General features: G+C 36.6%; 1 protein-coding gene across 11 annotated transcripts in view; it reads left to right on the top strand.

Annotated features, from left to right (window-relative positions):
• usp (retinoid X receptor ultraspiracle) overlaps positions 1-21,582 on the top strand; it is a 34,102-nt gene that overhangs the window by 6,639 nt on the left and 5,881 nt on the right. The window contains exons 1-3 of one of the 11 annotated variants that reach the window (XM_089651476.1): positions 14,032-14,277; positions 17,169-17,472; positions 20,223-20,962. In XM_089651476.1, the coding sequence (XP_089507602.1) occupies positions 17,370-17,472; positions 20,223-20,962 (843 nt within the window). In that variant the 5' untranslated portion in view covers positions 14,032-14,277; positions 17,169-17,369. Of the gene's footprint in view, positions 1-14,031; positions 14,278-14,594; positions 14,703-17,168; positions 17,473-20,222; positions 20,963-21,582 lie in introns of those variants that run through there. The other 10 variants (XM_089651474.1, XM_089651475.1, XM_089651478.1 and 7 more) reach the window with 10 other exon arrangements.

Genomic DNA, 21,582 nt, shown 5'->3' on the forward strand with positions numbered 1-21,582 from the left:
ACATTTAGCTCGTCCACGAATGGCTAGTTGCCATACATCGTATGCCATTTGCGTTTGCGCGTGTCGTACAGAGATGTGCAAAATGGGTACCCAAACCAATTTGAAATGCAAAATGGAAATGGGTCAAAACTTTTCCATTTGAAAATGCAAAATGGTTTTTAGAAAAGCATTTCAAATGCAAAATGCAAAATACCTATTTTCAAAATGCATTAAAAATGCAAAATGGTTTCTCAGGTCAAACAATCAAAATAATTATAGAATTTTTAAACAGTTTTGTCATTTAATAATGGACATCAATGTAGAACAAACATATTACATGATGGTAAATCAAAAAATGCCACGACTACGGATTATGAACCACAAAAAATTTGCGCGGGACAAATGTTGCCAACGTAAAAACATAGAAACTGCTATCTAACATTTAATATTACAGCGTCATGGCCCCATGTTCAGTATTTGAATCAGTATTTTTTGTAATGGTAACACTCAATTGCCAGGGCTCCTACCAGGGAGCAACGTGATAAATGTAAATTATCTCTCATAGCGAGGTTGAGGACCGACTGATATTTGGAGCTTATGAAAAAAAGATGAGTGGAGATAGTAAGAAGAATGTTGCAAAAAAGCATTTAAAATGGAAATGCATTGAGAAAAGCATTTAAAATGCAAAATGGAAAATACCCATTTGGCATTTTGCATTTCCATTTGAAATGGATTTATTTGAAATAAAGTACATCTCTGGTGTCGTATAATTAAAAAATCGGTTTTAGAGACACGGAAGAAATTGCCCAGTACAAATCGGTATTATATTTTTAATTCTTTAAACCTAAAAAAAAATCGAGGTAGTAAGTACGGTCTAACTCTAAATCTGTGTTTTCTCTCTGATGTAGCGTCTACAATCTTATCGCTAAAACCATAAGCATCTCTTTCTCATCGTAAGCATCTACCCGATCGGCATTTGGTGTGGTTGGTAGAATTGTCGACTTCAGTCTCTAGGAAGGAACGTTAAATCCACTGTCAAACAAAAAAAATCTTTAAAATTTCCTACTTGCCGGATCAAGAGATGGCGCAACGAGGTCGAAATTGAAAATAGATGTTTTATAGTAAAAAAAACTCTTTTTAATAATAATTAATAATAAGTGTTGCTACATCAAATATTTCTACGGTTCACTGTTTCTGTTTAGGTACCTACTTGATATTACACAATGAAATAATTGGAATGCAGAAGCTGTGTTCTTGGGAAACGGGAGCAAGGCAATGTGTGTTGGGTTAGGGGCGCCCTTGACACGAATCCTTCCCGGACCTATCCCAGGTCCCTAGGATAAGGCTGTAAAACCTTGCAATGTATGCAATAGAAATACAAATATTATGCAATAAAATTATCAAGACTATGTTAGGCGTTTGCTTCTGATGTGTTTTTATAAATAAAAATAATGTGACGCCATAACTACTGGCTCCGATGATTCAGACTTCCTAGGTGAGGATTAGCGATGGGCATCGGCAAAACGAAATCTGAAACATTTGAACAATTACTGTTTCGAATTGTTCTATTGTTAAGGTTCCTCTCGACGAAAATTTCAAATTATATTTTATTTATTTTAAAGCATCAGAATCAATGGCCTAAGAAAATCTTATAATATTTCCAATGCATATATTTACAAGGTTTTACACAGTCTTATCCTAGGGAAACGAAATATGAAACAGAAAAAAATCGTTTAGATTTATTAATATTATCTTCTGGGTGGGGAACCTTTTCGCCGTCTTTAATTAAAACTACCTACATCCAAAACACAAAAATGGTTTCCTGGAAAATGGAAAATAGTTTGCAGACGCTAAATATTGGAGGAAATTAAAAACAAAAAATTGCATCCGGCTGAGCGTAAAACCAATAAAAACAAAAAATCCCGTTACTGCAACTAGAATTTTATTTTATTTTATTTTATTTTTTTATTACAAAATGATCACAAAGTAATAATGTATTATTCCCAATGAGTTTATAAAACTCATTTCGGGAAAGACAACATTAGAAAGGACAAGGCAAATAAATAAAATACATTAAAATAAATAAACACAGATGTTATTATGGAGTTCCAGAGAAAGATTTTGTTAGTCATTAATGAAACTGCTAAGGAAATAGCTTTTATGAGCTTTTGTCAATGTTTTTTTGTTCGTTGCCGAAAGTTTTAAATTACTAGGTAATGCGTTATATTGTTTATGTGCAATGTATTGTAAGGAGTTAATTCCAAATTTGGTCGTGTAAGTAGATGACGATAAATGTATTTGATTTTGTGATCGTGTTTTGTGCTGGTGTATGTCAGAATTAAAGACTGGTTTAGTGTTGGTGCGTGAGGAGTGTTGAATTATTTTTAGAATGGCAGTTGTGATGTTATACTTTGGCAGGACTGTAAAAGGAAGTATTTGTGTCTGTGAGTATATATCTTTGACATGTGTATCCCATGGCAGATTATATATATTACGTACGGCTCTATTTTGAATTACTTGTATTTCGGAACTTTTTTTTTTGGTAATGGTGCCCCAGATACTAACTAGATAACTCAGGTGGGAATGGATCATAGCATAATATGTTGCACGCAGTAAAGATGTGGGGAGCACACCTTGGAGTCGATAAAGTGCACCGGTTATCGGGGAAAATTTGGATTTTACATTCTCAACATGGGAGTTCCACGAGAGGTTAGAGTCTATGAGTAACCCCAAATATTTCGTTACTTGAACATGTTGTAGCTTTTCATTTCCAAGAATGATATTCATACCCATGTTATCTTTTTTTTCCGAAAGTAAGGTAATGGGTTTTTTTTAACATTGAGGCTTAATTTGTTTAATCGAAGCCATTTAGCCAGCTTTGCGAGATCTTTATTCATTAGAGCTTCAAGTTCCTTCAGATTTTTACAATGGTAGTAAATCACAGTATCATCAGCGTAAAGTTGAAGTTTTCCCGAGATGCCACATTTAGTTATATCATTGATGTATAGTAAGAAAAGTAGAGGTCCAAGAATCGAGCCCTGTGGCACTCCACATGTGATTTTTCCAACGCCGCTTAGGTTCCCTCCGTTATCGACAAGGCAAAATCTATCAGCTAGGTAACTTCGGAGCAAATTTAAAGATTTCCCGACTATTCCCAAATGTTCCATTTTTTGTAGAAGTATTTCATGATCTACCCATCGAAGGCTTTTTTTCAGATCTATAAATATAGCTGCCACGTATTCGCCCTGGTCTATGTACTGCTGAATGTTAGAAATGAAATCGAAGGTGGCACATTGGGTATTGGAGTTTTTCCGAAAGCCATATTGCTGTGGTGTTAGGATATCGTTGCTAGAGATGTATTTTATCAGTCTATCCTTGATAATTGACTCGAACACCTTTGAAAATACCGATAAAATCGATATTGGACGATAGTTAGAAATACACTTCTTTAAAAATTGGTAAAATTTTTGCTAGCTTTAACTGGTTTGGAAATATTCCCGAGCCTATGGAGAAGTTGATAAGTTGGGTTAGGTGCCCCGCTAGTTCTTCTTTACAGGTTTTAAGAATGCACGGTGTTACTCCATCGATTCCTGCCGCTGCATTCGACCTAAGTTTCGAGATGACCTTTATTACCTCATCCTTATTCGTCCTAGTCATATATAAGGATTGTCGTGCCTTTGGTTCTACAATTATTGTATTACAGTCATCCGGGAATGATGGAATGGCAGCTGCCAATTTTTCTCCAACTGACAGGAAAAACTCATTAAATGCCAACGCTATTTCACGGGGTTCCCTAATTTCACAATTATTTACGATGAGAGATTCAATTGTGTTGGTGGGTTTATGTACACGGTTAGACAGAATTGAGTTAATGGTTTTCCAAGTTTTTCTTGGGTTAGTTAGGCTTTGTTGAAAGCTATTGATGTAATATTTGTTTTTCAGACTTATCCTATAATTAGTTATTATGTTTCTTAGTTTATTTTTACGTGTTGCAAGAGTAATATTACCTGGGTCTTGTTTCCACTGCTTGTGAAGCTGGTTTCGTTCCTTGATTAGAAAATTCAGTTTAGAATCAAACCAAGGTGTATTTAGATGTTGCCGCCTTCCTGTTTTTACGTTTGGTGTAGTTTTACCTGCTTCTAATGCATTTTTGACATAATCATTAAAATCTTTGTAACCGTCTTCGGGTTTGGTTGAGTTGATAGCAAATTTGTTAGTCGCAATATAAGATTTTACCGCCATACTGTTGATGATAGGTTTAGTAAAGCGTGGTTTAGTTCTATTATTAAACCATTTTTTTAAAATTATTCTTAAAGTCAACAATTAGTATATTATGGTCACTAAGCGGGTCATCTATATTCGATATGGTTGTTAAAATGTTTTGTCTGTTTGATATAACGTGATCTATAATAGTGCTGCTTGTATCAGTGACTCTCGTGGGATATGATTTATTTTTACATCTGAAAATTCTGACAGTCACAGACATATATATATATATATAATGGAGTTATGCTTGTTAGTGCGATCATCTACAGACAAGTTCCCACTAAAAAACTCAACACATAAATACGCTACAAGGCTCACAGAAAACTTACTTATACCAAAAGCAAACAAAACAATATTCCAAAAAGGACCATACTACATGGCCATTAAAGTATATATATAACAACCTTCCACATAACATTAAACAAATACAAGATACACACAAATTCAAATCGTTACTAAACACTTTCCTTGTTAATAAATGTCACTATACGTTGAGTGAATACCTCACGTAAATGAAACGCCTATTTTTATTGGTATATATATGTATTTGTATTTTTTTTCATTGGTATATTGTTATTTTATCTGTATAAACATTGTAATTATTATAATAAAACAAATAATATTATATAAACATTGTAATTAAATAAATGTGGTTAGCTGGAAGAAATGGGGTCTACCCATAAGCTACACCTTTTGTAATTTTTATTTTACAATAAATAATTTTTGATTTGATTTGATTTGATTTGTATTGAGAAATTATAGCTATGTTAATAAGGTGTTGATAAAATTTAAAGAAGAAGGTGTGTTTATGGAAGTGTCAATGTTGAAATCTCCGAGTATTAAGGTATCTTGTCTGCTTTTGTTCAGTATTTTTTCAAAATGTGTTAGGAAATCGTGCACGTTGTTTGAAAAACTGAAACTTGTTGTAAAACTGAACTTCAAATACGCGAATGGTATCCTTAATTTTTCTCTCTATTAATCCACAACTATAATTGTTTCTGTAAACGATTCCCCAGTTAATTAGCATTACACCTATACTTTCCTATCACACATTTATTTTCTAATCAGTAAAATAATAAGATATTTAAATTAAATTAAAGCGGGATGTTAGATCGTCCATTTATTTACGTCTAAACTGCTCTCTAGTAACGTACTACGTTAGCTATGTTAGAATACTCTTTTGTGGTCCGCAAGCCGCACCGAAAGTGCTCGCGGGCCGCAGGTTCCCCACCCCTGATCTCTCTGAACGAAATTTTTGTTCTGTTTCATGTTTCGTTTATTAGTATTTGCTTTTTCTTCTATGATATATTTTATACGATTGTATTTGGAACATGTCCATCATTTTGAAACTATTTAAAAATCTAAAGGCGATTGATTTCATACGGGTATCTCGCACATCGCTAGTTAAACTGAAATTTCTTCACAGCAAAATGAATGTATCTCACAGACATAGGAATTAATAGACGAGAAGATCATGGCGAGGGGTAAAATCAACTGTTGAAGAACGAAGGGAGTGAAGCTGACTGTGATTCGTCAATAAATCAATCTGACAGTAAATAGGCATCTCGCATTATAATATCACCATTTACTTCTTAAAAGTAAAATCTGCTTTGAATGAATAGACATTTTTACATGGGAGCGCAAATTACTCGCCACGTTATGAACAAATTTGCGAAGTCCAAATTCGGCAAAGTAAGGCAGCTTCTATTTTCAGAGTCGTAGTTAGTTTCAGAGTATTTAGTTAAGACACTTTTATAAATGTTCATAATTTACTTCCCAGCAACCAACCAGCTTTGTGTTTCGCGTCCAGACGTTTCTCGATGTGATAGTAACAACTGATTCATATTATACGATGTGAATATGCTTAAAATAAAGTAAAATAATGCTTATATATGGAATGTAATACGACAATTGGGTTTATTCTCGTTTTTCACATCTATTTTTACCAGTTTTCATAGTACAAGTCAACATTTTGCCGTGTTATTTCGTAAAATGAACCGATGATGCCTCGACCATAGTTCGCACAAGAATGATGACGTCACGTTTTCAAATTTCACTTGAGGCCATATGCGAGCCCAGCCGGCTCAATGGAACCGGTATGGGGAGTGGGGATAATACGCTTTTAATCACTTAGGGCAGGTCTACTAATATTCATATGTCTATGATGTATCTCTATTTTTATCCGGGTGGGGTTGTTGCAAACACGATCTGACAGGGCTGCAGATGGCCTTCTAAATATACCTGACGTTCGTTTTCAGAACAGCAGAAGATGATACTCTCATGTTTCAAGACATAAATATATGTATAATATTAAAATAATTTGCCCCGAAGGCAACGTGACGTATTGTAACGTGATCAATTGCAACATACCTACTCGCTAGCATACTTACCTACCCTTTCCAAAATATAATATTTGCTTATGGTAAAAAAGTCCGCAAAGGATTTTTACCATTCGTGAGAGGAGATGGCAATGAGAATATTTTCTACGAGAGTTTTGTCGCCAGATTGCGGTAAGGAGGTACGGAGTACGCGGGGCCTGTGGGCGTATTTAAAATTGTCACGCCTATCCATCTAGCGGTTCCATCCATCTACCGGCAAAACATTTAGCCAACTAATAATGGCGTTAATTAAAATAGAAATAAGATTTAAACTTTGAATAAACCTATTTATGACATGTTACAAAATAAATTAAGAATATTGTTTTTTAAATAATAATCTTTTTCAAGCCAGGCGACGTATATTACGTAATAAAAAATGTGTTGTCATTGTGAATGCCATCTAGCAACACTAAAAATAAACAATTGACCCTTTGGAATAACAATGTTCCATCTGACAAACCAATGCTTTGCGATTTTAAGCACTAAGGTAACATTCTTCAAAGCCCATTATCGCATAACTTCGCTACCATGCACTGCGGAGATTTCCGCTACGTGCAACGCGTGCCAGAAGCACGTGACGTAAACGAGTACTTTATTATAAAAACAAAACAACAGTAAAAAATTAACACTTGCAAGTGAAAAGTAATGCCTAGTTTCCTGGATAGTTTTTAGAAATCTCACGCTGCACTTCATCGTTTAAAGGTAACAAACTCACTTTATAGTTTTGAACGAACAGTCTGCTCACGCCACGCCCATTTGAGCACGGTTGAGTTTACTTTACGTGTTGTGCCCGGTTGCCCTAGTGCCAACTCCTCTCCTTTCGTACCTCCATGTTTTTACACTTACAGTCATTCACACACACGCTTACCTTACACTCGGCAACAAGTGACATTTTTGTGTGGTAGGCAGGGGTAAATGATATTATTTTTTATCATTAATCTGAGATTGGGGTGTTTCACAATAATTATAACCATCTAATCAATGACCAGCGCCATTGTGTATTTATGAAATTTGAACGGGGAAGACGCCGATTTTTATGTCTCAGCTTAGTAAAATTGTGTCACACGGCGCTATATTCTCAAAGCGTTTTTTGGGCGTGGCCTATATACCATACCATATCGCTCGCCATACAATCTTTTTTTATTTATTTTTTATTATTGAATTTTTTTTTATACATACATGGTTACATAAAATATTGAAAAATATATAAAAAATATTGAAATAAATGTACATAATTTAAAAAAATCCCACGAAGGCGAAGCCTGAGTGTGGTATTATAAGTATTTTTATCTTATTTATATGGTTTAAGTAGAGATACAATATCAAATATAAATTTAAGTTATTTTAAAAGAGTTACTGTAGAGATGCAATACAAGAAACTAAATCATGAAATATGCAAAAGTTTTATAATAACACAAAAAATAAGGTAAATACTAGTTTTTAAAGAAGACATCTTAAAAAGTGAATTAGCAGCATACATACTTGTCACACTAGTCAGATAGTATGCATACGTATGGGCGTGGCCTAGATGATGAGCCGTGATCTGCTAGCCGAGCTATATTTGAAAATGATGTTACCCCTCTTCTGCCATAGGCCTGAATTAGGGAGCTGCCGTGGTTATGCGACTGTCAGCTCTTCTGTCAAGATGACAGATCCCGTAAAAAATGATATTCCGTGTTCTCCCACTCAGGCCCTATAAAATTCTAGGGGCGGGGGGGAATGAGAGTATTATAACTTCCGTGCGACACTACGCAATATAATCTGTATAGGCCACTCCCAAAATACGTTTGAGCGTATAGCATCGTTCGAAAGTAGCACCACGGCCATGTTATGCTTGTCAGCTGATCACAATTTGATCAAAAGCTAAAATGAGTGAGTGACCGTCCAAATTTCTAAAATTCGATTCGACGACTCGATGACTCGATAGAAATAAATTTAAGTATTGAAAAGGGGATTAATATTTTGCTGACGACTCGATGGAAATAAATGAATGAATTTAAGTATTGAATAAAGGATTAAACTATTGCTAAATTGAGTTATGCTTGTTGCGTTATATGCGATGTTATTTTTCTTGAAATACTTGTCGTCGGGTGACACAATCGTGGGATTACTGCCAAAAGTTGGTAACTCTGTTTTTTAGTTTTTTGAGTTAGCGATGATTTTAATATTTATGTATTATAATCTGTGCCTGGAATAAGTTTGGGTCCCCTCTTTTGTCGTAAGTAGGCTTTTAGCTACTGTTGTTTTTTTTATAAAACTTTGTAACTTCATTTTTTAAATGGACAAGTAAATATTGTGAAAGCAATTAAAAAGCATGTTTGTTTAAAAAAAACACTAATGATTTTTTAAAAATTTACATTATATGCCGAAACCTTGACTTTATAATAAACTTTGAAATTGAGTTTACTCCAAAACATGTTTTTGTAAGTTACCAACTTTTGGCAGTAGCCCCACGAAATGACAGTATTCTACAAGCACCTTTGTTCGCTGTTTTGCTATCCCGTCCTAGCCCCTGTGATCCGTCAGACGCGGGCCGCCCATCGCCTGCAGCCGCCCTCGCCCCGCACCAGTTCCCCCTGTCAGGCCACGCTGCCATAGACATCGATATATCGACCGCCGGAACCTTCTGTTGTCCTAGTCTCGCCCACGCCGATAGCGTCTCCGTTGATAAACAAACAAACTGTGTATTAAAACAAACACAAAAATATAATTTCATATTTATTTATAATTAGAAATGTTTTAAATTGTAGTTCACCATATTGCTTTTTGATCGTTTTTTTTAATAATATCCAATAGGTAGTAACATCACAACAATTGTTGATAAATATAAAACAATCAATTTTGCGTCTTAAACGGATTCTTTAAAGCTTTTACTTTTGCAAAGAAATTAGGTACGTTGGAGGCTGAAAATAGTTGAGCTTGAGAATTTCTGACAGAAAAAGCTGTGGAATTTTCGTGACAGCGGAGCTCAATATTCTAGTTTTTGCTGCTTCAGTAAACAGATCTCTGCTTGTATTTTATAAATGTTTGCGGAAAACTCGACGTCGATGATCAAGACGTCCCAATTTCTCACTGGGGTTTCAGATTTTCACTTGTACCTAGATTACATGCAGTTGGGAATACCTTCGCAGAAATTGTAGATGTGTTCAACTGCGCAGAATGGAGGCTATAGTAACATACCTCAATAATATTAATAACTAAGCTAAACATAATACCTACTATTCATCTGAATTTCTATATAACTAATAGCCAATTTTTATTTCTTAATTACTGTTGCACCAAACTTTTATGTAAATCCAATGTTTGTAAAAGCCCGTATGGGCGTAGGTAGAATATATATAAATAAATATATAAAAAAGCTGAGGATATGGCATCCGGATGTAGGTACTCTAAGTCTTATGGGGGCTTGATGCTAGTAAAGATAGCGGGCCTGACGGAATACCTTCTAGGGTATTGCAGAGGTGCGCTGAAATAGCTCCAATTTTTACGAAACTTTTTAAAATGTCCCTGAAGTCTGGTTCTGTTCCCTCTGGATGGAAAAAAGCGGCCATTCGTCCTATTCCAAAGAAGGGTGACCGCTCCAACCCGGCCAACTACCGCCCCATAGCGATCACATCTTTTTTATCCTAGGTGATGGAACATGTGATCAACGACAAACTGCTCACATACCTCAAGAAGAACCGCTCGTGCGGTGATCTTCTCGCGTATGTGACGTATGTTTGGGGACGGTGCCTGGAACGTTACGGTGAGACCCAAACAGTTATACTGGACATTTCCAAGGCCTTTGCAGCGCCCTTGAGGTGATTTTGCACAAAAACGGCGCTATACAAATCATCCAAATATTCATCATCATTATTATTATTATTATTATTTACGGACTTACCGCATATACGTGACTTGCCGAGTTTTTGAGGGAAAGATCGATTCAGGCGGTTGCTGATGGTTTCACCTCTTCCTAACATTAATAAATACTGATAAATAATGTCCTTTGTTCAACTCTGCTATCTCATGCGTCCTGTGAAGAGATAAGGATGATCACCACTATTAAAATAATTACTCCCATGTGGGAAATGTATAATTTGGCACAATAGAGAAGTAACTAGTACAAGCAGTCAAGTCACTCCTCAATCTACAGTACTCGAGAAAAGTAATTCATTGTATTATTAAATATATTCATACAACTCCTAAAAAGCTTCTGCCGCTATTACAAGCTGGACTCTACCTGAACAACTTATGGATCAATGGTGTCGATTAGTGTCCACGCGTGCCGGTGTCCTGTCGAATTTATAGTATTTGTGCGGCCTCCACTGTCACATACAAACATATAACATTAAAAATTTGAAAAGGATAGAGGTTTTTTTTACTTCAAAAACTACTTACACGGCCAATGTTATTTCTTTCCGCTGACCCTTCATATTATTAAATAATTTTTAAAAAACTTAGTCGCTTTGTTACTGTGAAGCAAATATAATGTGTTCACGTACTTAGTAAAAAGTAGGGTAAAAAGTGAAGATATGTTGATCAATAGATAATCTCATTATAAAAAATATATATGTACATTATAGTCAAAACACTGATACATATTTTTTTAAAGTCCATACAATACAAAAACACATATTTATCACCTCTGAACACAATTGTCAATTCTGTATTAACCTGTACTTTATTTATCAATGCTATCGATTATTTTCTAATCATCCAACTATATTATAAACTTATAAACTACCCTTCCCATTTTTTCTACCTTACAACTCCTGTGGTGATATGTCTTTTTATTACTACTATCTGGCTGTTATTTACTTTACCGGTTTTGTTTTATATTAAGTGCTAAATTATAATATGAACTAAACTTGTCAATTTGACTGGCCTAAAACAGGATCCATTCCTAGTTGGCTAGTCAAAGTTTCCGCATGTTTTATTGTATGATTTTTATGTGAAATAAATTTATTATTATTATTACTTATCATGTATTTAGGGGTAGGTATTTGTAAATAATAACCATAATAACTTTAAATTTAAACATCACATTGAAAATCTTGCAAAAAGGTTAGAAAACTAATGTATACATGATTTCTGCTGAAATGTTTTGAATAGAATAAGTTAAAGAACATTTGTTTTCGGCTGTGTGTATGTGTGTATGTAAGTATGTATGTAACTCCATCCTAACGTACGGTATTGGTGGGATCAGGAACAACATTAATTGATTACACAGAAAGCAGTAATCAGAGTCATCAGTAGGAAACATTTCAGGTATCCCAGTGAATTGCTCTATAAAGATTTTAATGATCTGGACATGTAACAAAGTTTCATTAAAAAGGTCATTACAAATGTACACAAATAAAATCTTGTAAAATCGAACACACAAATCAAACCAAAAGCCGTAGGTAGTAGAAACAATTTGACAATCCTAATGAGCTGCAAATTGTCGCCGTCGACAAAAAAAAATACCAAACTGGCTTATTGATCTAGCAGTCTCAGATTTTGTTTTACGTTTACTCCGCACGGGAGGCCCTGAGTAAAATAATTTCCCTCAGTACTTGTCATCTTTGGGGATGCTGGGTGGAGGGTCTTTTTAAGGTAAAGAAGTTCTGGGAAGGAAAAGGGTATGAGGGGTGGGTAGGAATCTGGGGGTCAGTATGTCCAGGAGTGATCCCTCCACCGGCCTCACCCGATCCCACCGGTCACGCAGTTGGTGGGCAGATGCATCCGCCATCAAGACCTTGACAAACCTCATCCCATAAACCCGGGCACCCCTGCTAAATCACCAAACGTCGCGAACCACTTGTGGTGACCAATGGCAGAGATGTTGGTTTTCCAATAAATGGCTCCCGGGGCTGCGGTATTCATTCCCGCCGACCAAATTGAAACTGTTACAAATATTACTTTTTTCCTAAGCTGACATTAAGTACAATTTCGGAACCCACTGAATAGTTACAAAAAAACACGTTACAACTAAATAGCCTAGTGTTCACGGGCGAGCGATGAGCATTTCATGCAGAAATGCTCATCGCTCGGCCCGTGACGTCACGCTCGCCCGGACATGCTCCACCGTGAATACTAGGCTAAATACCAACCCCATAATAAAATCCTTAGAACGAGCAATATTCTTGTCTAGCTAGGAATTAATATCGACCAGTCACACATAATGCCACCTTCAACTCACGTGTATCTGGATATTACAATAAATAATTATGTTTACAAATACTACAAATATAATGTCCATGTAAATAAATGAAAATAACTCATTTTATATCAGAAAAACAACTCGCAATTTCGACTATGAATTTATAATAATTTTCCTGATTTCTCGACCCCCGATATTCATTGCCAATAAACATAGTTTAAATTAATACAGGTATACACATTCTTCATATTAATAATAAATGAAAACGACTAGATAGCTTAGAAGCCTTAGAAATAATAAAAAAATCTTATAATAATAAGTCCATTATCACTAAAAAAAATGTATTACCTTACGTCCCATCTGTCCCCTTTCACCTGACGTTCCATCCACCCCCCACTCCTCACTAATCACAAGTCACGCCCAATTAATACATTTTGTTTCACCATTGTTTTGTAATGTTAAATTAGTATATATTTTGCCCTAAGGAAGGAACAGTTGTTCCGAAACCGGTCGGCGTTTATAAAAAAAATATATATAGTAGTTCAAGCAAAGTTAGATAGTTTCATTTATTCATAAATAAAATAACACCTCCTATTTCCTAAATCTGCGACAGCTTGTTTACCTGTTTTTTAAACTATGGAAACTATGAAAATAGGTAGGTATACTGCGGTTTCTGATAGTGTCCAAAAAAACTGCATAAAATGCATCGTGTGAATCTGTCTGAAAATATCCCAATAATAGTATAAAAGTACGTCATATTCTAGGAATAGGTTCGCTGTATTTTCTCACGGTTAATTATAATTGTTCAATAGGTAATCAATCCATCAAAGCAATTACAAACTTGCATAGGTTGGACTATACGAGTACTACTTTAAATAATATGTTCTTATGATATCATCTAGGGGTCGCACTAGGGCTGCAGTTTATAGCAAACGATAGATATTTTATGCTGGCTTATCACTTTTACTTTATAAGATAAGGCGTGTGTGTACTGTACTGACAGTGCTAACTATCTAGGGTGCCGGGTGCTGGCTGGCAGTTGTTGATGTGTGGGTTTGAGCAGACATTGAGCATCAGGCTCCAGGCAAACAGTTGGTTGAGTGATGCAGGCGCGCCTTCCGGGAAGGAGGGTCGGTGCAGGCGCTTGCTTATCTTATCCACGCCACCAGATGCGCTCGCGCTTTGTGTTTCGCGCTCCCGCAAGGTCAAGGAGAGCGCTGATTGCCGCCCCCGCCGCCCTCCGCCCTCCCCGCCCTCCCAGTCCCGCCCTCCGCGCCCCCGCCTTCTCCGCCCAGTGCAGAGGAGCCGCGTGCTCCGGAGCGGTAGTGTCCGTGGTCAGTTCGCGAGCGAGCCGAGTGTTTGTCAGTATGGAAATAGATTTGCATTCGCGTATCGTTATTGTGTTTTTTCAAGTGCATCGCGAGGTCATTCTGAATGTTCGTCGTGACCGGTAATCATCTCGGGCGGCAGACGAGTTTACTGCGTTTATTCGGCGTCTCGCGAAAATTCTCGTGTTTTCATTTTTCTCCGGTAATGTAATTAATTGACGTAGAAAATTTAATTGGATTCCGTTAAATGCATTTTTTTATGTTTTTACGATAACGGGGCGCCCAAAGTGAATCGATTCCTTTGTTGACACGAGTGACGTTAATCGAAAGTATTCCTGGGCGCAGTAGTTGCACTGTGTTATCAGTAACAATATTTTCGTTGTTGGCGATGTTTTTTCTTTGTCTCCTGCCACAGTTCGGTCGTTCGGAATATTGTTTATTTTTCAATGCAAATTGAAATAAACGCGACGTCACTTTCGTTACAAACATACAGTGTATGTAGTTGGTGCGACAGTGTGTGTGAGAGCCGGCCTATGCACATACAGTTTGCACACTGCACACCGCCTCGCACATGCACCAGTGTATTGTGTTCCGTTCATTGGGCTACCACTACTCGGCCAGCTCTAGGTCAGGGGGACTACGTCGTCATCTTCCCTGACATCCTCACTCCGCCCCTCCTCAAACGAACTCCCTCCCACCTCGGGACTCACCATCATCCTCATACTGCATACACCTACTAATTAAAAGAGCCCCGCACAGCACTATTGGTAGAATATGTGTGAAACACGTTGATATTACATTCCGTGTGAATACTCATTGCTCAGAATTATTTTTTGGAAATATATTTTAGGCACATAGAATGGAACAATATGATATCTTGGTGGTCTTAGACTAGAGATTTCACTGCATTAGTATTGATGAAAATATTACCAGTGTTGATATAAAGCTAGTTTCCAAGGGTTTCCGGAAATCATTTGTTTTTTTTTGATAAATTTAATGTCAATAAATAAAATTTCGTTCGCTAGAAATTTGTTTTATCTATGATGCATAGAATACAGGTATAGTTGAATAAAAAAATATTTTAAACTTTTATTGGAAACCCGTTGTTACGAAAATTAGATAATACTATAAATTAATGTAGTACTACACAGAAAAGTTAGTTTACGGCATTATGTGGTTTCAGCCGGGCACAGCCCTGGCAACAGTGGCAGCTCGTCGTGCAAACAATGCACGTAGAGACCTGATACAGTCAACACTGGTGCAAGGTCACTGCGACGCAATCTTCGGCTCGCCCTGTCGTTTATTATTTATATAGCTGAATAAACAATGTTACCATGACAATATTTAGCTATTCTAGGTGAAATAGTAAAACTACTAAAATTAACAAATAAAATGGTTACTTCCCATTTACACGAATTACTTGTTAGCGTTAACCGTTATTTTACTGTGGGTCTTGTTGAATATAGATACGGGCTTAATTCCTTATAGATGTTGGCTTGCCCATTTAGAATTACCTATTCAAAAGCAATTTAAAGAATTGAAACAAAAACACGTTGTTGGCTGCATAGCTTTTGTGCGTTTTCAGCCTTCCGTGCCATTCATTCCAGTTTTTTTTTTACTTCAGCCAACAAATATGGCGCGCAACTTCATAGCTACTCAAAACGCATTAGGCTGTTTCATCAATTATTTAATTTACTTTGCTTTTGAGTTAATTTTCCGCATTTTTTGGGTTCATTTTCCATATCACATATGAGAAGTTAAGTGGAATTGGTGGCATCCTGAGAATCTCTTGTGTTTATTTGTTTGCTTGTGGGAATTTTTTGTTATTTCCAAGCGTTCTTTATTAATTCATCTCAATAAAAACTGTCATCATTTTCCACCCCGTCTTCATTCAAACAACCACGTCGTTTTCTATTCCGCCTTTATTCAGGTAGCCAGTCTTATAATTTTCTATATGTATTTCTACCTGTATTTAGACAACTACTCCTATAATTTTCTGTCCCAAGGCATTTATTCTGAGAAGCACTATTCTGTATTTGTATTTTCCGATAACAACTCTTTCTTGGCCCGAAATTTCAGTTGCTCTTTATGATCGCTAAGGCTAAATTTCAGTTTCTCTTTATGATCGCTAAGGCTAAATTTCAGTTTCTCTTTAAGCTCCCTTACGGACCGACATGAACAGTGGTCTGCGCTGCAGACCGTTACCTTACTTTAGCGTACTTTACTTTTCTGTGCAGGACTTGCCACTCAGTTGGTCGTTTCCTTACTGGCCCACGAGGGAGTCGTCTAAGAGAGATATTTGGACATTTTTGACAAAGTTTGTTCATTGCGTTGTCCCACGATTTTTATTGGATTTTTCTTAGTCATGTGTTATGGAATATTAAAATGTTATATATTTTTAACAAGCAAATTGATTAATTTACATTATTTAGTCAGTTAAATACAACTGATCTGATTTTGAGAATAATTTTATGTGTAAAGTTTGTGCTATTTTAAAATAGCTCACAGTTTTTACGTAAATTTGGACCAACATTGAAAAAAATCACCTTTGAATCTGATTTAGAACACGTTAGTTCTAATACGTATATATATAAATGGCGAAAATGCCCGTTTACGTGCGTCAAGTTGGTGTAAAGCCCTGGCAAAATAAGCCCAGGAGACCATAATTAAAAATTACTTAAATATGCCAGTGGCCCTATGACAAGTGTGTATGTAACTTCTTTACCCACCCACTAAATCAGTCCTTAAGAAGTTCTATGGCACCAACATTTTAGATCTTCCCAAAACATAGATTATATATCCAATCCAATGATTATTGTGTTAACTGTTGTTAATATTATACATTAATACGAGTTACTAGAGTTATGGTGTTCGTGGTTCTTCCATGGCCACCTTCCGTGGCGCATTCACAATAAAGAAGAATGTTCATCAATTCACACGATCTTTCCGAAAACCTCTCATTTCATAATTTATATCGTCAATTCATTCCAAAAACCACTTCTCTCCTCATTTATATTATAATACTTTACGGAAATCACTCTTTGTAATATATTCTTCACCCGTGATTTATTTCGGTTTGTCTGTGTCTTCTAGTATTTTTCCACTATAATAATCATTTAACAGAAGCTCTAGGACATTGAAGCGGTAGATTCAAACAAATGTAATAAGTTACGACCCAACGTTGGCAGTTAATTCATTTGTACGATCAACAATCCAGTGCTTTTCGTATCAGTTGCGTAGCAGTGGTTAGTTTGTAGTGGTGTCCGGGATGCTCTGCTGGCCAGTGACAGAGCCATGATGAAGAAGGAGAAACCGATGATGTCGGTGACCGCCATCATCCAGGGCGCGCAGGCGCAGCAGTGGGCGAGGGGCATCGCAGGTTGGAGCTCCGAGCCATGTAACTATACCTTATTTGATGGACCATTTCCCTTAGATAAGTTGTACCAGATATGTGGGAACCAGAACATAAATACGCATTTAAAGATCCAAAAACAATCGTTGTATTCGAACGATGCTACTTTTCGGTAAAAGAGTTACGTCAAGGGTTTCCGGAAACCAGTTTATTAAATATTAATAAATATACTTTAGCTTCCCTGTAATGTGTTTTGGATTTATTGGCATTGGAGTGTTTTTGAGATAAGATAAATGTAAGGTAAATGTCCTCCAAGTGTGAAGGGCACTACTCGTTATTTGGGCAATTCACTTGTATAGGTTTTAAGCAACAGCAAAAAAACCTTGTTTTCTTGGGACATAATGGGGGCTTCTTCATTATACATATCTTGAATTTTCATTCGTTAATTTATTATAATCTTATTTCATGTCGTCGTAGATTTTTTGTCGGAAATCTATTGATACGGAAATTAGTCTATCGATAATCGATTTTAGAAATGCAACAGCTGAAAGATGAGAACCTCGTCAGTTTCTCTGCTCGCTCTCATTCCTACCGTAATAATATGTTTATTTTAAAATGCCAATTGAATACAATGTTAACTTGTATATTCAAATTTCAGTAAATTCGCACACAGATGTTGGACAACTGTCACACGCAAAAATAATCTTACCCAACTGAATTACAATATTAAACAGTATTATTATTATGATCATCTATCATGCTAGGTATTCATTAGAAATTAATTCAAAATACAGCAATTTGTATTCCTAATATCAATAAAAAAATCCTAAAACTGAGGTTTCCATTTGTTCCACCTACTCCTATCATTATTTTAGGAAAAAAACGATTTATGCCTGTTATGCTTTAAAATACTAAGATGAATTGTTTGTTTAATAAATAGTTTTATCCGTATAAAAAATTAATTCTTTCAAGAAAGGTATACAAATACAATATTGGATTGAATCGCCGATATATATTTGTATACCTTTCTTGAAAGAATTGAGTTGTATACGGACAAAAGCCTTAAACTCATTACGCTACATTATGCGCGTATAATTTGGGCGTGGCATGTACATATCATATGTTGGGGTGACACATTACGCTATAATCTTCCTCAGGAGAGGGGGTTTGATCAATTGGGAGACTGCCGTGGAATATCATTTATTTGTATGGGATCTGTCACTCTGACAGATGACAGCCGTAAATTATTCTCATAATTTTCAAATATAGCCTGGCTAGCAGATTACAGCGTATATCGTCGCGACGCCAACACTTATAACACATCATCTTTTTAGATGTGACAGGTCTGTATGGGATTGTATGGCGAGCAATATGGAGTTATACAAAACGCTTTGAACTTATAGCGTAATCTGTCACCCCCTTAAATTGCAGATAGTGTTTTTTCCTAAAATAATTAAACTAGCGCCATCTATGAAATATCATATTATGATTTTTTTAAGTATACCCTTGAATGAATAGATTTGAATAGAACAGTGAAAACTATAAACCAAAGTGTTGGTGCTCTTTTGAGTCAAGTACTACTTCATACAATGAGTCCATTTTCTCGGCTACACACATCGTTACATTGTTAATTTGTGAGTTTTCGTTCGCCTAAGAACATGTCATCGATACGTATTATTATAGTACTAACCTATCCCTCGCTGAAAATGTTTGCGGCAGTTTTTTTTTAAAGTACCTACGCGAGATAATAAAGATCGTTGTTTGGGTTTCGTTTTCATTTCATTACACATTGAATGTTTACATGAACACTACTGGCATTGCAATATGTTTTATGTTTAATTATTATTATCGCTTTTACTATAAAGTTATTTAGAAAATAGCTTAAATAACTAAATACGCCGTCATCGTGGATTATAATATTATTATCAAAGGGTTACGGTGAGATATGAAAAATACATCGTCAGGGAATTGAAAAAAAGTGGAGTTTTATTTTTTTTATTTTTTATTCAGTGAATTTTATGAATTACAATTTTTGTGTACTTAATAACTACCACACTAGACTTATGCCCTTGTTGTGGTAGTCATAATGCTATAAATTACAATAAAACCATATGTTGTAGTAAGAAAAAATAAAACAATATGGAAGAAAAAAAAAAAAAAAATATGGAAGAAAAAAAAAATAAACATATTTAAGGAAAATATAAAACAAAATATATGTTTTTTATACATGCAAACATACATACATACACATATATAGATGCTCAGATATATATATACATATACATACATACACAGACATACATACATGCATATATAAATACATTCATACACATCTATATTATGAACACACACAAACGTAATGTGTATTCACATATATACATAAATATACAGATACATGTTTAATTTTATTATAAGTCAATTTTATAATAAGTCAATGTTATATTGTAATGGAGAATAATAATTAGGGTCGGTTCATGGAAACACATTTTTTAACCCCTGATTGGCAGATGATCTGTCCAAAAACGTCTGGTTATAATATTCGTATTCTATTCCCGATTTTATCCAGGGATTCTCAACATTTCACCTGAGCGTACATTGTAAGATATAGTCGTAAGTTCATTATTTGGAACATACTTTTGAGGACAATAATAAATAATGACGACACGAAAGGCGACACGCTTAATACGAAACAAATGAATGATTTGAAAATGATATGTAAAATGTAATTCGATTCGGTTTGGTGGATGAGTGTTGGTAAGTCGGGTGGTAATGTGTGTGATGTTTGTTTGCTGCAGGGCTAAGCCTCGACGGCAGTCTGATGGGGCCCCTCTCGCCCGTGGAGCTGAAGCCCGACACTGCGCTGCTGGACGGTCTGGGCGGGCTGGGGGGCGCGGGCGGCGCGGGGCTGGGCGGTGCGGGTCCGCCTTCACCCAAACCCTATCCACCCAACCACCCGCTGTCTGGCTCCAAGCACCTGTGCTCCATCTGCGGGGACCGCGCCTCGGGAAAGCACTACGGCGTCTACAGCTGCGAGGGTTGCAAAGGATTCTTCAAGCGCACGGTGCGCAAGGACCTTTCGTATGCCTGCCGGGAAGAACGCGCCTGCCTGATCGACAAGCGACAACGCAACCGCTGCCAGTATTGCCGGTATCAGAAGTGTCTGGCGTGCGGGATGAAGCGTGAAGCCGTGCAAGAGGAGCGGCAGCGCGCCGCGAAGGCGCAAGACGAAGCACACCCGTCCAGTTCGGTACAGGAACTCAGTATCGAGCGGTTAGTGGAGGTTGAAGGAGGCGGGATGGACGCCGCGGCGGAGCTTGCCTACCTGCGCGTGTCGACGGGGTCGCTGGTGCCGGCGCGATACCGCGGTCCCGTGTCCTCGCTGTGCCAGATCGGTAACCGGCAGCTGCGCGGCCTGGTGCACTGGGCACGCTCCCTGCCTCACTTCCCACGCCTGCAGCTCTCCGACCAGGTCACGCTGCTGAAGGCCTCCTGGAACGAGCTGCTCATCATGGCCATCGCGTGGCGCTCCATTGAGGTAAACTTTTAATATTTCTACATCTTCGTTTTGTACAGTAAAAATCCTAATTTTTGCGATTAAGTTTTTCTACAGAGGAAATTTTTTATTTTTGACACTTTTTAATTGCTGTTTCTTTTCTTCCCATCTGACTAAAATTTGACCACTAGAATACAGGATGCGGCATAGCAGACAGTGCAAAAACGGTGCAGTTTTGAAGGGCTATTAACCCCTTCAGTAATCATTTAAAAATTAAAAATGGAAAAAATAACACCTTTTTTTTATCAATGAATTTTATTTACTCAAAATATATATCCTCATATAAAACCCATTATATAAACCCAAAATGGGACTGAATATTGATGTTGTGGTGCATAGTGTGAAAAAATAATGAAAATTTTTCTTTAGTATGAATTCCGAATTCTGGCACATAATAGCCGCCCGAGTATACTCGGGCGTGGTCCTTAACCTCTCAGAAAAGGACTTTTATTTACTTTGTGTTCCTTTGCGAACTGTCAAAACGCGAAAATTTTTGTGTTATTCACGAGTTTTGTTAAAAGATTCATAACTCACGTTTTGGGAAACGTAGCCTCATTCTAAAAAATGTTTTGGAAAGATTATGAAATTCACTATCGTATTGT

This window comes from Hesperophylax consimilis, chromosome 4 (genome assembly GCF_061612785.1).
Source record: "Hesperophylax consimilis isolate HC1 chromosome 4, BYU_Hcon_1.0, whole genome shotgun sequence".
Classification (NCBI taxonomy): domain Eukaryota; kingdom Metazoa; phylum Arthropoda; class Insecta; order Trichoptera; family Limnephilidae; genus Hesperophylax; species Hesperophylax consimilis.